This window comes from Ranitomeya imitator, chromosome 2 (genome assembly GCF_032444005.1).
Source record: "Ranitomeya imitator isolate aRanImi1 chromosome 2, aRanImi1.pri, whole genome shotgun sequence".
NCBI lineage: Eukaryota > Metazoa > Chordata > Amphibia > Anura > Dendrobatidae > Ranitomeya > Ranitomeya imitator.
The window spans coordinates 793,908,083-793,922,511 of NC_091283.1; the positions used below are offsets into that span (position 1 = coordinate 793,908,083).

Here is a 14,429-nt window from a genome sequence, read left to right on the forward strand (position 1 = left end):
ACTTCCGTCGTTTGGCCAACGTCGCAATGCGTCGTTTTGGAGAAAAAAACGCATCCTGCAAAGTTGCCCGCAGGATGCGTTTTTTCTTCATAGACTTGCATTAGCGACGCATTGCGACGTATGGTCACGCGTCGCATCCGTCGTGCAACGGATGCGTCGTGATTTTGCGGCCCGTCGTGATGAAAAAACGTTCAATGTAACGTTTTTATCGTCCATCGGAACCGCCATTTCTGACCGCGCATGCGCGGCCGGAACTCCGCCCCCTCCTCCCCGGAACTCATAATGGGCGGCGGATGCGTCTGAAAACTGCATCCGCTGCCCACGTTGTGCACTATTTGCACAACGTCCGGCGGTACGTCGGGCCGACGGTTTGCGACGGCCCTGTACCGAAGGAAATGTGAAAGAGGCCTTACCAGTCTGATGTGCTGACTTCTCCCTGCCCAGCTCCAGTTGGTTGACAGGTCCTTCTGTACATACATACATAGGAGAGATCTGTCAATCAAGAACATTGGGGTGGTGAGAAGCTGGCCACCGACCACATTAGACTAGTCAGGTATCTCCCTAACCCTGGATTTTTAGTCTATGATTTTTCTTTGTATCAGAGTAAAGGCTCATTCAGGCGTCCGTACAAATCGGTCCGAGATCGGACTGCAATGCACGGACTGACCGCGGGTCTCCCAATACGAGCATGACCGCTCCAATAAAAGTACATGAAGCTGTCACGCTCAGGTCAGGAGAGCCGCGGGCAATCTGTGCATTAGCGGACCGATTGCCATGGACGTCCAAATGGTTTTTTTGTTGTTGTTTTTTTACTTACCTGGCTGCAATCACCATTGATTTGTCTGCAATCTGATTCTGTCTTTCTGGCAGCATGTACCCATTGACGGTTCCCTTTAAGAATTTGTGGTTTTTTTTCATCATGGCCGCAAAACTCTAAAAATATGAGCATTAAAAAAGAAGCAAATGTGCTGGTCAGTAAGTGAAATTGTCACTTTCTTTCCATCAGAAAAGATGCTCTGCAAATAATAAAGCAACCCAGATGCTGATCCTGTATCACGTGCACGGCATCATTTAGGTTATCCTAGATCATCGTAGCTGTCCGGCATGTGTGGGGTTACGGGGACCCACTGAGAGCCAGTGTGTGCTCAGACACATCTGTTGTTCCTCGTGTTTTATCGATCCAGCGAAGAGCACAGTTTGCACAACATGCTGCGCGGCACCGTGCACATTACCTTCGTTACTCACCCTATAGCCGAGTGATTCTTGGCCTCCATCTACTCTTGGATCAGAATAACATTCCTTTAGGACTAAAAGACGTTGCCTCTGATGTTCCTGAAACTCTCAGGGGTCGGTTTCAAATTTACATTTTCTGTGTCAAACCAGAAGGTGAAGTAACCTGACACGGGGTCACGTTTCATGATTTCTTTATTCAATAACTTCTAACAATAGTCCTGAGATCTATTTATTTTCATTCGGACAAAAAGACGTGAAAACTTTCTTGGTTTTTTTTGTTTTTTTCCCAGATGATATTTTCCTTAAATGAGGAATTGAGGATGGGGGCAGATATTGATGACTCGGAGAATTCACGACCTCATTTATAAAGGCTGCCGCCTGGCAATATGTGACGGAACGCTCTGAGGATTCTCTGTCGGCAGCACCAGGCGCGGCGCGCGCAGTGTGTGGTTTGGATACATGCGGTCACATGCCGACTAGTTGGGCGCAGCCTCAATCAGTGCAAGTGTATGGAACAAGGATGGACAAATCTAGTATGTAGTATGTAGCCAGGTGTATGCTAATCGCATGCTTGTGGTCACTCGCCCACCGCTCCTGGTGCCGGCAGCGGAGAATCCTCAGAGCGCACGGTGCACGCGATCTGTTGAAATATAAGGTGCGGCGCAATATATTGGCACTTTAGATATAAAATTATTATTGTGTGAGGATTCATAAGGCCAGAAAGCCCCTTTAAAGTCTAAGTAGCGCACTTTTTGTGGCACTCCGTTTTCTAAATAAACCCAATCAGATTAATGACGAGAATAGATGTGCAAATACATGTTGGGTAAGATACTGAAGAGGTTGTTATATAGCAGGTGTGAGCTAGTGAATATCTTTTCCTTAAATGGAGTCTGTCAGCACAAAATGACTGTTCAAACCAAGCACAGGCACTTAATGCACCCTTGGCGTGGCCAACAGTTCAGTGCACCTTCCCACCTACTTGCACTGAATCTATCCCAGCCTTCCTCATCTTCTGAGATTGTCAGCTCTGGATTTGCCGGGTCGAGAGAAGGGTGGAGAGATGGATGGACGATAAGTAGGTGGGAAGGTGCACTGAGCTATTTGGCCACACCAAGGGTGCATTAAGGTCTGGGCTTGGTTTGAACAGTCATTTTGTGCTGACAAACTGCCTTTATAAAGAGATTTTATTCTCGTCTCATAGCTTGGAAATTGCGGTGGTTCCCTTTGGGGTGGCAAGATATTGAGGAACACACTTAAGTTCCATGACAGCTTGTCGGGGAAGATTATGGTTGTCGGTAGTGAATTAGGGTACATTATCTAGGCTGATTGGAAGACCTGGCGGTAATCTCATGTCGTTGGTTGGGTACATGCAGGTCTAGTAGTGGTGTAAGTAGCCTATTAAATTGTTAGGGGGTAAAGGGATAGGAACAAGTCAATGGGCGCAAGCGTGGTTACACATGTATAAGGCCAGCAGTTCCAATCACTGGCCACAGCTGTGATATTTTAGTCTCTGCTGTGGCTAGTGAGTAGCTGCAGGGGTCACATGTCTTCCTGCCGGTTTCTGTGCGTCCTTCTTCATCTTGATAGACATATGACCACTGCAGTCAGTCACCGGCCACAATTGTGGCATGTTGGTCACTGATGCAACCAGTGATTGGCTGCAGCTACAGAGATTGTTTGCAGACCCAGGAAGTATTGGAGTGGAAGGGGGTTAGTGCTTCCAATATTCTCCTCTTTTATTATGTCACCCTATTCTTGACATTTTTTATTGTAGTTGGCTTGATGGCCCTTTAGTTTACAGTGTTTACCTTTATTAGAGAAAATTGGTAAGATTCCCATGATCGCACCAAGTCTGGAAGTTCCATACAGATCTACATTAATGAGGAGGGAGTTACTAATATAGCGAGAATATCGTGATATCATTTGACTAAGATCCAGTAGAAGTATTAATTGACCATTCTGAAACTAATTTTGTTAATGATTTCTTATTTTTTTTGTTATTAAAATGTTTTTCTGAGTTTCTCCCTATGGAAAGTCCTGCTGTACGCTGCCTTTATATGTATGCTGGTACCTGCAGGCGGAAGGTGACAAAAGTAATGTAGTGATGTGGGAGATCACAGACACATTATACACCCGCTTCTGGCAGGCAGAGCAGTGACAGATTGTGAGAGGGGGAGAATGTGTGCCGTGCGCTCCACCAAACCTGTGTCCAGGAGGAAGAAGGGGTAACGTAGAATGTTCGGAAGGGTCAAGAAAAGAGGGACGCCGTCCAAGAATAATCTATCCTCGCCTATTACCCCAGGGTTATTCAGTAATGGGATCGGGTACCAGTATATGTCCCTGATGGCTGCGCAGTAACAGACATGATGATAAACCTGTATACGCCAGCTATTGGGCAGGCAACAAGGCCACCCCACCCCCGGCTGCCATCACCGAACCACCAATGGCCTCCGGACCACCTAAGAGAATGGGCCCTATGGCTGTTAGTTATTTGAGGGACACCGTGGCTGCCACCAATTGTGGAGCATTGTGGTTGACACTGTTATGGGGGCATGGCGACTGCCACTCTTTAGGGGAGCAGTGTGGCTTTATTCTTTTGAGACTATATGATTGTCACTGTTATTGGGTGCGCTATCGCTGTCATTGTTATGGGGGCTTCGTGGGTGTCCGTGTTATGGAGGCACTGCATCTATTACTTTTAATGGGGGTATTGCAGTTTTTAGGGTGCCTGTCACTATGATTGGTGCACTGTGTCTGTAACAGTTATCGGGGCACTGTGGTTGTAATTATTATGGGGCACTATGGCTGCCATTATCATTGGTGCACTACAGCTGTCACTGTTCTGGGGGCACTGTGGCTGTGATTGTTAGGGGTGCACTCTGGCTGTGATTGTTATGGGGGCACTGTGGCTGTGATTGTTATGGGGGCACTGTGGCTGTGATTGTTATGGGGCACTGTGGCTGTGACTTATGGGGGCACTGTGGCTGTGATTGTTATGGGGGCACTGTGGTTGTGACTTATGGGGGCACTGGGGCTGTGATTGTTAGGGGAGCACTGTGGTTGTGACTTATGGGGGCACTGTGGCTGTGACTTATGGGGGCACTGTGGCTGTGATTGTTAGGGGGGCACTGTGGTTGTGACTTATGGGGGCACTGTGGCTGTGATTGTTAGGGGTGCACTGTGGCTGTGATTGTTATGGGGGCACTGTGTCTGTGATTGTTAGGGGGGCACTGTGGCTGTGATTGTTATGGGGCACTGTGGCTGTGACTTATGGGGGCACTGTGGCTGTGATTGTTATGGGGCACTGTGGTTGTGACTTATGGGGGCACTGTGGCTGTGATTGTTAGGGGAGCACTGTGGTTGTGACTTATGGGGGCACTGTGGCTGTGATTGTTAGGGGGGCACTGTGGTTGTGACTTATGGGGGCACTGTGGCTGTGATTGTTAGGGGGGCACTGTGGTTGTGACTTATGGGGGCACTGTGGCTGTGATTGTTAGGGGTACACTGTGGCTGTGATTGTTATGGGGGCACTGTGGCTGTGATTGTTATGGGGCACTGTGGCTGTGATTGTTAGGGGGGCACTGTGGTTGTGACTTATGGGGGCACTGTGGCTGTGACTTATGGGGGCACTGTGGCTGTGACTTATGGGGCACTGTGGCTGTGATTGTTAGGGGGGCACTGTGGCTGTGATTGTTAGGGGGGCACTGTGGCTGTGATTGTTTTGGGGCACTCTGGCTGTGATTGTTATGGGGCACTGGCTGTGATTGTTAGGGGGGCACTGTGGCTGTGATAGTTAGGGGGGCACTGTGGCTGTAATTGTTATGGGGGCACTGTGGCTGTGATTGTTATGGGGGCACTGTGGCTGTGATTGTTATGGGGCACTGTGGCTGTGATTGTTATGGGGCACTGTGGCTGTGATTGTTATGGGGGCACTGTGGCTGTGATTGTTATGGGGGCACTGTGGCTGTGATTGTTATGGGGGCACTGTGGCTGTGATTGTTAGGGGACACTGTGGCTGTGATTGTTAGGGGGGCACTGTGGCTGTGATTGTTAGGGGGGCACTGTGGCTGTGATTGTTTTGGGGCACTCTGGCTGTGATTGTTATGGGGCACTGGCTGTGATTGTTAGGGGGGCACTGTGGCTGTGATAGTTAGGGGGGCACTGTGGCTGTAATTGTTATGGGGGCACTGTGGCTGTGATTGTTATGGGGGCACTGTGGCTGTGATTGTTATGGGGGCACTGTGGCTGTGATTGTTATGGGGGCACTGTGGCTGTGATTGTTATGGGGGCACTGTGGCTGTGATTGTTATGGGGGCACTGTGGCTGTGATTGTTAGGGGACACTGTGGCTGTGATTGTTATGGGGGCACTGTGGCTATGATTGTTATGGGGGCACTGTGGCTATGATTGTTATGGGGGCACTGTGGCTATGATTGTTATGGGGGCACTGTGGCTGTGATAGTTAGGGGGGCACTGTGGCTGTAATTGTTATGGGGGCACTGTGGCTGTGATTGTTATGGGGGCACTGTGGCTGTGATTGTTATGGGGCACTGTGGCTGTGATTGTTATGGGGGCACTGTGGCTGTGATTGTTATGGGGGCACTGTGGCTGTGATTGTTATGGGGCACTGTGGCTGTGATTGTTATGGGGGCACTGTGGCTGTGATTGTTAGGGGACACTGTGGCTGTGATTGTTATGGGGGCACTGTGGCTATGATTGTTATGGGGGCACTGTGGCTATGATTGTTATGGGGGCACTGTGGCTATGATTGTTATGGGGGCACTGTGGCTATGATTGTTATGGGGGCACTATGGCTGTGATTGTTATGAGGGTACTGTGGCTGTCACTACTATGTGTTTATTAATTTGGGAAGACATGTTATTCTTTAGGTCAGGCAAAAGTAACTATGTAAAATGCACAAAAACAACTGATGTGAACTGTGAAGCATAATCAATAGTATTATATAAATGACATTAAATCCGCTTATTACAGCAAACGCATTCTATGTGCTGAACACACACACGGGGGCTTTGTAACGGAATACTGTTGTCTTTATACTTCCTCTTGTGCATATGGACAGATAGCGGACAGAGATGGCGATAAACGTATCCGTTATTTGTACATGATGATATGATAATAAATGATGCCCCCATTATGGCTCCTGAAATCATTCATAGGCTTTAGTATAGGCACAAATATCCAGCTAGGGATCCTGTGATAAGTCCCTGCATTGAGGGAATGATGTGGATGCGGTGGGCCCGTACAGGTGTCTGTAGAGGATAGCCGCCTGCTGCGATGTGCTGGACCCCGGCAGCCTCCCCTGGATGATGAGGATGGTTTGTTCTGCCATCACATGCTCCTCCGGCTGCAGCAGCTGTTTGTTGGAGCCTGGATGCTGCTGTCAGTCGCCTCTGTGCCTCCGGCTGGCATTGCTTCAGTCAGCGCATGGGTGGGGCACCTGCATTTAGAAGCCCCCCATTACCGCCTTTCTAATAATGTCTATTTGCTGCTGTTTCTTTTTTAGGGATTATGGCTCTTCCAAGCGTAAATCAGGTAAGAATCTCCATTTCTATTATTTCCTCTCCTGTTGCATGAAATATTTTGCATTCTAATGGTAAAAGTGCATGTAGCTGTCTGTCTGATTATTGTCCCATGTGTCCCTGGGTCTGAGCCTCCTCATATGATGCTACCTGCTGGACACAATGTATCAGGCCTCCTATGGGGTTAGCTTCTTCCTATCCCTCACTTTGTCCTTCTCTCTTTATTGCTATTTGTTCTATTTCTTTGTAACACTTTGATTTATTCCGAACGTACAAGTGAAATATCTGCACTTCTGAGGAAGCTTTTAACATTCTTGCCCATCCCTTAGGGGAATATTGCGTAACACAGTAGACGCTTCCTAGTGCGCCAAGCTTTGCACAGTAGTGTCAGCTATTCTGAGAGCATAGACCAAGATGGACTGCGCTCTCACCTCGCCTTGTAATGTCCTGGGACCTTATTTAAAGCAGCCACACTTATGGTAAAGGGTTATTGATCCCTAATCTCATAAGTGCTCGGTGGATTTGCTGATTTCCCCTCTGTTCATGCTGAGAGATAATTCCACCAGGAATGAACTGTTACTAAGTGACTAGTACAAAATGAGTAGTAATGAGCAAGTGTGCTTGGATAAGGTGTTATCTGAGCATGCTCAGGTGCTGAGTGACTTCGGTATGCTCGAAAAATACATTCGAGTCCTTGCACCTGCATGTCTCGTGGCTTTTTAACAGCCGCAACACATGCAAGCATTACTAACAAACACACAATCCCTGCATGTGTTGCGGCTGTCAAACAGCCACAAGACATCCAGGCGCGGGGACTCGAATATATTGTTTGAGCACGCCAAGATCACTCGGTTAGCACCCAAGCATGCTGAGATAACACCTTATCCCAGCACATTCGCTCATCGTTTAAAACAAGATTTTTTAAATGGAAAATGTAATTACCGGTAGTTGCTCCAGATCTGGGAATCCCCTCTGTGAAAACGATTTGCATTAAGGGCCCATGCACATAACTGTATTTTCAGTCCGAGTGCAATTCGACAAAACATTGCATGGCACTCAGACTGATGTTATTCTATGGGGCCGTGCACATGTGCAATTATTTTCTCAAACACAATCTGGTTGAGAGAAAATCGCAGCATGCCCGATTTGCATTTGATATTCGGATCTCACTTCATGCAAATCAATGAGTCCGTGGAAAAAAAATCGGACTGCACTCTGATGACATCTGAGTGCAGTCCAATTTTCATGAACGACTGAAGGTGGAGATTTTTTTCCCATCTTCTCCTCATCCTAGAGAATCAGATCACACTATGATCTCACTCCAATCAGAGTATGATTAGAGTGTGTTTTGCATAATCAGCCCGATTCTCTGTGATGAGTGTATACGTGATAGTCTACACCTGCCCTTATAGGGATTTATGTAATGTGACTTCTTTAGGCTACCTCCATATATTGGACTGTTCCACTGATGAATTTCTGCACTGAAGTCCACAATGGATAAATCCGCACCTAGTTGTCTGGGGTTTTGCTACAGATTTCATTGCAGAAATGCTACAAATTTACTGCAGATTTTATTCATTGCATAAGTTGACATACTGAGGATTTTAGATCCGGAACACTTGTAGCTTTTTGCACTGTGTTGATGAGATTTATAAATACTATGTAGCACTTTTTTTTTTGGCCTCAAAAATCCAGAAATCTGCTCATCTGTCCCATTTGCTAAAACTTTTAGGCAAAATTCATTAAGAGGCCCCATCTCAGATTCATTGAAAAAAGTCATAGAATATAAAACAGCGCACTGTACTGATTATTCCTGAACAATGTCGGTCAACCCCTTTAAAGCCCCAAACACAACAGATAAAAGTTGGATGAACATTCTAAATTCAGTGGAACCATCTAATATTTATTGGGGTCTTCAAACTCACACTTGCCGGATGATTGTTGTGTTTTCAGTAGAGATAAGCCACTGCCAGAAATGTTTGGCAGCAGATTTTTCCACCATTCTTGCTGAAAATACATTAAATGAAATCCGTCAGCAGCTTTTTTTGCTATGTAATCCGAGAGCAGAATAATGTAGAGGCCGAGACCATGATTACAGGGATGTGTCACTTAATAGGCTGTGTTGTGTTTCAATAAATGTTTTATCATTAGGAGATTATCATCACTGCAGGACTAGCTGTTTTGTGCCTCTTGGTCAACTGCTCTGTGTATTCCTGCCCTCACGCTGATCAGCATCTTTCTGCCTATGCAGAGTGTTCACAGAAATCTGCAAAACAGTGGTATGTGGGGTTATACAGAGCTCAGCGTTCTGAGTACTGGTAGATCTGCAGTGTTTAGTCTTATTTATAACAAAATTAGTCTTGTAGATTAGAGATTCATGAGTGTTCACATCATCCCCGCCAGGCTGCACCCTGTGACTCATTCCCGTGATGGTGGCACAGACTTTCACTGCTCCAGAACCATGAATCCAGATGTTACTCACTGTGTTTGGAATGACAGCGTCCTCCATATTGGCTGCACTAATGTGGATCTTTTTCATTTTTCTCATCGAACTTCCTTTCATGACTATACAGATATTACTGTGGCGGTCTGTAGCCTGCGCCCATCCTAACCTTGCAGCATGGTCATTATGAGTGCGCCGGCTTTGTACTATATTATCCCTGTATTAGTCATAGATCTGCTCTACTAATGTCAGGAAGCTGCACTCACTTCATTTAAGGTACCTTCACACTAAACGATATCGCTAGCAATCCGTGACGTTGCAGCGTCCTCGCTAGCGATATCGTTCAGTGTGACAGGCAGCAGCGATCAGAATCCTGCTGTGATGTCGTTGGTCGGGGCTAGAAGGCCAGACCTTTCTTTGGTCGCTGGCTCTCCCGCTGACATCGCTGAATCGGCGTGTGTGACACCGATTCAGCGATGTCTTCGCTGCTAACCAGGGTAAACATTGGGTTAGTAAGCGCAGGGCCGCGCTTAGTATCCCGATGTTTACCCTGGTTACCATCCTAAAAGTAAAAAAAACAAACGCTACATACTTACCTTCCGCTGTCTGTCCCCGGCGCTCTGCTTCTCTGCTCTGGCTGTGAGCACAACGGCCGGAAAGCAGAGCGGTGACGTCACCGCTCTGCTTTCCGGCTGCCCGGCGCTCACAGCCAGAGCAGAGAAGCAAAGCGCCGGGGACAGACAGCGGTAGGTAAGTATGTAGCGTTTGTTTTTTTTACTTTTAGGATGGTAACCAGGGTAAACATCGGGATACTAAGCGCGGCCCTGCGCTTAGTAACCCGATGTTTACCCTGGTTACCGGCATCGTTGGTCGCTGGAGAGTGGTCTGTGTGACAGCTCTCCAGCGACCAAACAGCGACGCTGCAGCGATCCGGATCGTTGTCTGGATCGCTGCAGCGTCGTTTAGTGTGAAGGTACCGTTAGTTGGTATCTAATCAGCCAGACGGACGTCACCACTCTGATACCAATCCGATATATTGTCACTCCTCCCAAAATGTTCAGCAATTGATAAAATGTAAAGCATTAATGTGTGTGTATATATACGGTATATACACAGCTGCAACCAGAAGTTTACATACACTATATATGAAGACACATCTGCATGTTTTTCTCAATATCTGACATGAAATCAGAATAAACCTTTCCTATTTTAGGTCAATCAGGATTACCATTAGGTTTCCTCTGTAGTACATGCATTCGCAATGCAATCTCGCCTTGCGCACGCGCAGTATGCTTTGCCCAACTGCGGGCAAAGCCGAAAAGCATTAGTGCGCATGCGCCGGCGCACTATGTCCCGCATGCGCCGGCGCACTATGTCCCGGAGGTATTTCGCTGTGTGCATAGTGCGCATGCGCACTAATGCTTTTCGGCTTTGCCCGCAGTTGGTCAAAGCATACTGCGTGTGCGCAAGGCGAGATTGCATTGCGGACGCATGTACTACGGATGAAACCTAATCAAATTCAAGACAATATTGCGGCCAGCGGGAAAGGAAGGGGTGCATGAAAGAACAGAAAACACCACCCATCAGACCGTTAGCAGAGCCCGCCAAATTCAGGAGACAGGTTCCCTTTAAAGCTTAGTGTAATACTAGCTCACAATTACAACTGCCCAAATGTAGGTGGGATCTGCTCTCATGATTCTTGGGCGTTCGCAAAAAGGTGCGGGAGAATTAAATTTAGGATCACAGTGCAGCGCCATTTTGTTGGTGACTGCAATGTGATACCGACATGTGGACAGTGTCACCAAGGACAGCTTGCATCTCCATTTCTGTAGGTGCTGAGCTTCTCACTGGTCTTTAGAGAGATCTTAGTGGAACAGTCATGATATTGTCACTGCAGCGCTCAGATCACAGTCACTATACCTTTCAGCAGTTAGTATCGCACATGATAGGATGAGGGTAATTGCACAGGATCATTAAACGCTGCGGGTTGGATGCTGCGTACTTGTCCAGCGTCCAGATGTTACAGCATAGTGGATGAGATTTCAAGAAATGCCAAGGCTACTATGCGTCCACAGACGCCCACTGCTCACCCGCAGAGACGGACATGCAGTGCATTATTCCGGGCACATATTGTGCTTACTTACCCAGAAATAATGTTTCCCTGAGAGCCCCTTAAGGCCGGGATCACAGGAGTGTATGTTCTCTTGTGCAAGAGAATCTGCTAATGACACTCGGATCAAACTCTGTCTGATCTAGGCGTCACTTAGTGTGATCTGCTACTCTCGCTTGAAAGAATCTTAGCACAGGTGCAGGGAACATGGAAAAATTAATTTTTCCATCTCCTCCATTGCTGGCGTCCGCAGTAATCTGACTGTACTAAAAGTAATAATGCCCCCTTAGTGCCATGTCCCCTCCAGAATATAGCGCCCAACGTTACCGCCCCTGTGCCCCTCCCACATTACGCCACTGCATGATATGCAGATCGCAGAGGCAGCACAGCGCCACTTCTGAGACCGCACTGTTAGAACTTGTGGATTATGGATCCGTATTGTTTGAATAGACTAAGGCTATGTGCACACGATGCGGAAAACGCTGCGGATCCGCAGCAGTTTCCCATAAGTTTACATTACAATGTAAACCTATGGGAAGCAAAAAACGCTGTGCACATGCTGCGGAAACGCAGCGGTTTACATTCCGCAGCATGTCACTTCTTTCTGCGGATTCCGCTGCGGTTTTACAGCTGCTCCTATAGAAAACCGCAGTTGTAAAACCGCAGTGAAATCCACAGAAAAACCGCGGTAAATCCGCGATAAATCTGCAGCAAAAATGCAGCGTTTTTGCCCTGCAGATTTATAAAATCCACTGCTGAAAAATCCGCAGTAGACCAGAGCACGTGTGCACGTAGCCTAATAGGGTTATATACACATTTCTATTAAATGAACATGTATAGCATTACAAAAACAGCAGTAATAAAAAAAGTGAATTCTTTAAAAAGAAAACAAAAATAATATTTTTTTTTTCATGCACTTTTTTTTTAGTTGCCTTGTTTATGACTCTGTAAATGGTGATTCACAGCTATTCCCCCATGAGCAATACATAAGGAGCAGTCCGGGGCACTTGCCATAAGTGTTCTGAAAATGTTTGCGACAGTGCAGGAAGAGGTTAAACTTCTACTTTTTCTGATGATATTTGCAGGTTTATGCTCCACTTGTGCCTGGTAAAACCATCTAGTGGAATAGAACGTTCCTCCTACAACATTAATCATTTTGGTTAAATCTGTGACCCCTTTTAGAACTGAACTAAAGCTAAAATATCTTTGATGTATTCTTGCATATTTCAGTGTTTTATTGCCTTGGGTTGTAGTATTCCGTTCATTTCACCAAATTCATGTGTGTTTTTTAAATACTTTTCTACACTTTTCTGTTTCTGTTATCAATATGAAAGAGATAAGTGGTTATCTTGAAAAGTTTATAACCTCTAAAGAGATTAGGGGGCTGAGATGAAACAGAAGGAAGGGAGGACAGAGCGGATTTTTTAGTGTCTTAGAATTTTTGTAAGGCCAGTCTCACACGTCCAGATAATTCCGGTACCGGAAAAATCGGTACCGGAATTATCCGTGTCCGTGTGCTCCCGTGGTACATCAGTGTGGCACACGTGCGGCCGACTGGGTACCACACGGAGCGTGCAGGAGACAGCGCTAGAGATAAGCGCTGTCCCCTGCATCTGGTGCTGAAGCCGCCATTCATATCTTCTCTCCAGCATCATTCGCTGGAAAGAAGATATGAAAAATCCTTTTTTTTTTGTCCTCGTGTTTAAAGTAAAGATCCCTGTCGCCAAAGCCTGTCCCCCTCCGACACCCTTTCCCCCCTCTCCCCCCCCCCCCCCCCGTTACTAAAATACTCACCCGGCTCCCTCGCAGCATCCTGTCCTCGCCGCACCTTCTCCCGTATGAGCGGTCACGTGGTGCCGCTTCTAACAGTAATGAATATGCGGCTCCACCCCTATGACGTCACCGCTGTGCTCTGCTTTACGGCCGGCCGGCGCTAACACAATCCGTGCAGGGAACACCGGGGGACGTGACAGACATCGGAATGTGAGTATGTACTGTATTTTTTTTTTTTTACTTTTACAATGGTAACCAGGGTAAATATCGGGTTACTAAGCGTGGCCCTGCGCTTAGTAACCCGGTGTTTACCCTGGTTACCAGTGAACACATCGCTGGATCGGCGTCACACACGCCGATTCAGCGATGACAGCGAGTGATCAGCGACCAAAAAAAGGTCCTGATCATTCCCCAGCGACCAACGATCTCCCAGCAGGGTCCTGATCGTTGGTCGCTGTCACGCATAATGATTTTGTTAAGGATATCGTTGCTACGTCACAACAAGCAACAATATCGTTAACGAAATCGTTATGTGTGAAGGTACCTTAAGGCCGCTATTTGCTCGTGAATTGCCATGGTAAACATCAGGACCACACAATCATGATCTGAGGGTGCTGATAGGGATAAATAGGAAGAAGCCCCCACACTCTGTTAACCATTTATATGATAGTCATTATTGACAGCAGCATGTAAGGGGTTAAACACATATGGACAGTGCCAATACAGATCATGGCTGATGCAGTAAGTTGTCAGCTATAGTGTACAGCAGATAGCTACTGTATGGTCACCTGTATGGGGAGGCTATTCTCCTATATCGCAGGTCAGTTAAAAGACGTATTTGCGGTCATTACAGTGTCCAGGTCTGGGCACCACTTTTTAAAAAAAAGATTGAACAACTGGAGCAAGTTCAGAGTATAGCTTCCAGGATGGTGAGCGGACTGCAAACTAGGTCCTACGAGGAATGGATAAAGGATCTGGGAATGTTTAGCTTGCTAAAAAGAAGTCTAAGAGGAGACTTAATACCTGTCTACAAATATCTGCATTTGCACATGGAAACACGAGAAGCAGTGAAATGAAACTGAAAGGGAGAAGATATAGATTAGATCTTAGAAAAAAACTTTTTGACAGTGAGGGTGATCAATGGGTGGAACAAGCTGCCACGAGAGGTGGTGAGTTCTCGTTCAATGGAAGCCTTCAAACAGAGGCTGGACAGACATCTGTCTGAGATGGTTTAGTGGATCCTGAATTGAGCAGGAGGTTGGACCCGATGAGGTCCCTTCCATCTCTAACTTTCTATGATTGCAATATGTTTATAGGTGAGAGCCCTTTAT

The 14,429-nt window shown here is 46.7% G+C and overlaps 1 protein-coding gene across 4 annotated transcripts in view; it reads left to right on the top strand.

Annotated features, from left to right (window-relative positions):
- Nucleotides 1–14,429, top strand: part of SH3PXD2A (SH3 and PX domains 2A) — a 350,853-nt gene that overhangs the window by 233,610 nt on the left and 102,814 nt on the right. For all 4 annotated transcript variants that reach the window (XM_069753686.1, XM_069753687.1, XM_069753685.1 and 1 more), the window contains exon 6: nt 6,757–6,785. In XM_069753686.1, coding sequence (XP_069609787.1) covers nt 6,757–6,785 — 29 coding nt within the window. The remainder of the gene's footprint in view (nt 1–6,756; nt 6,786–14,429) is intronic.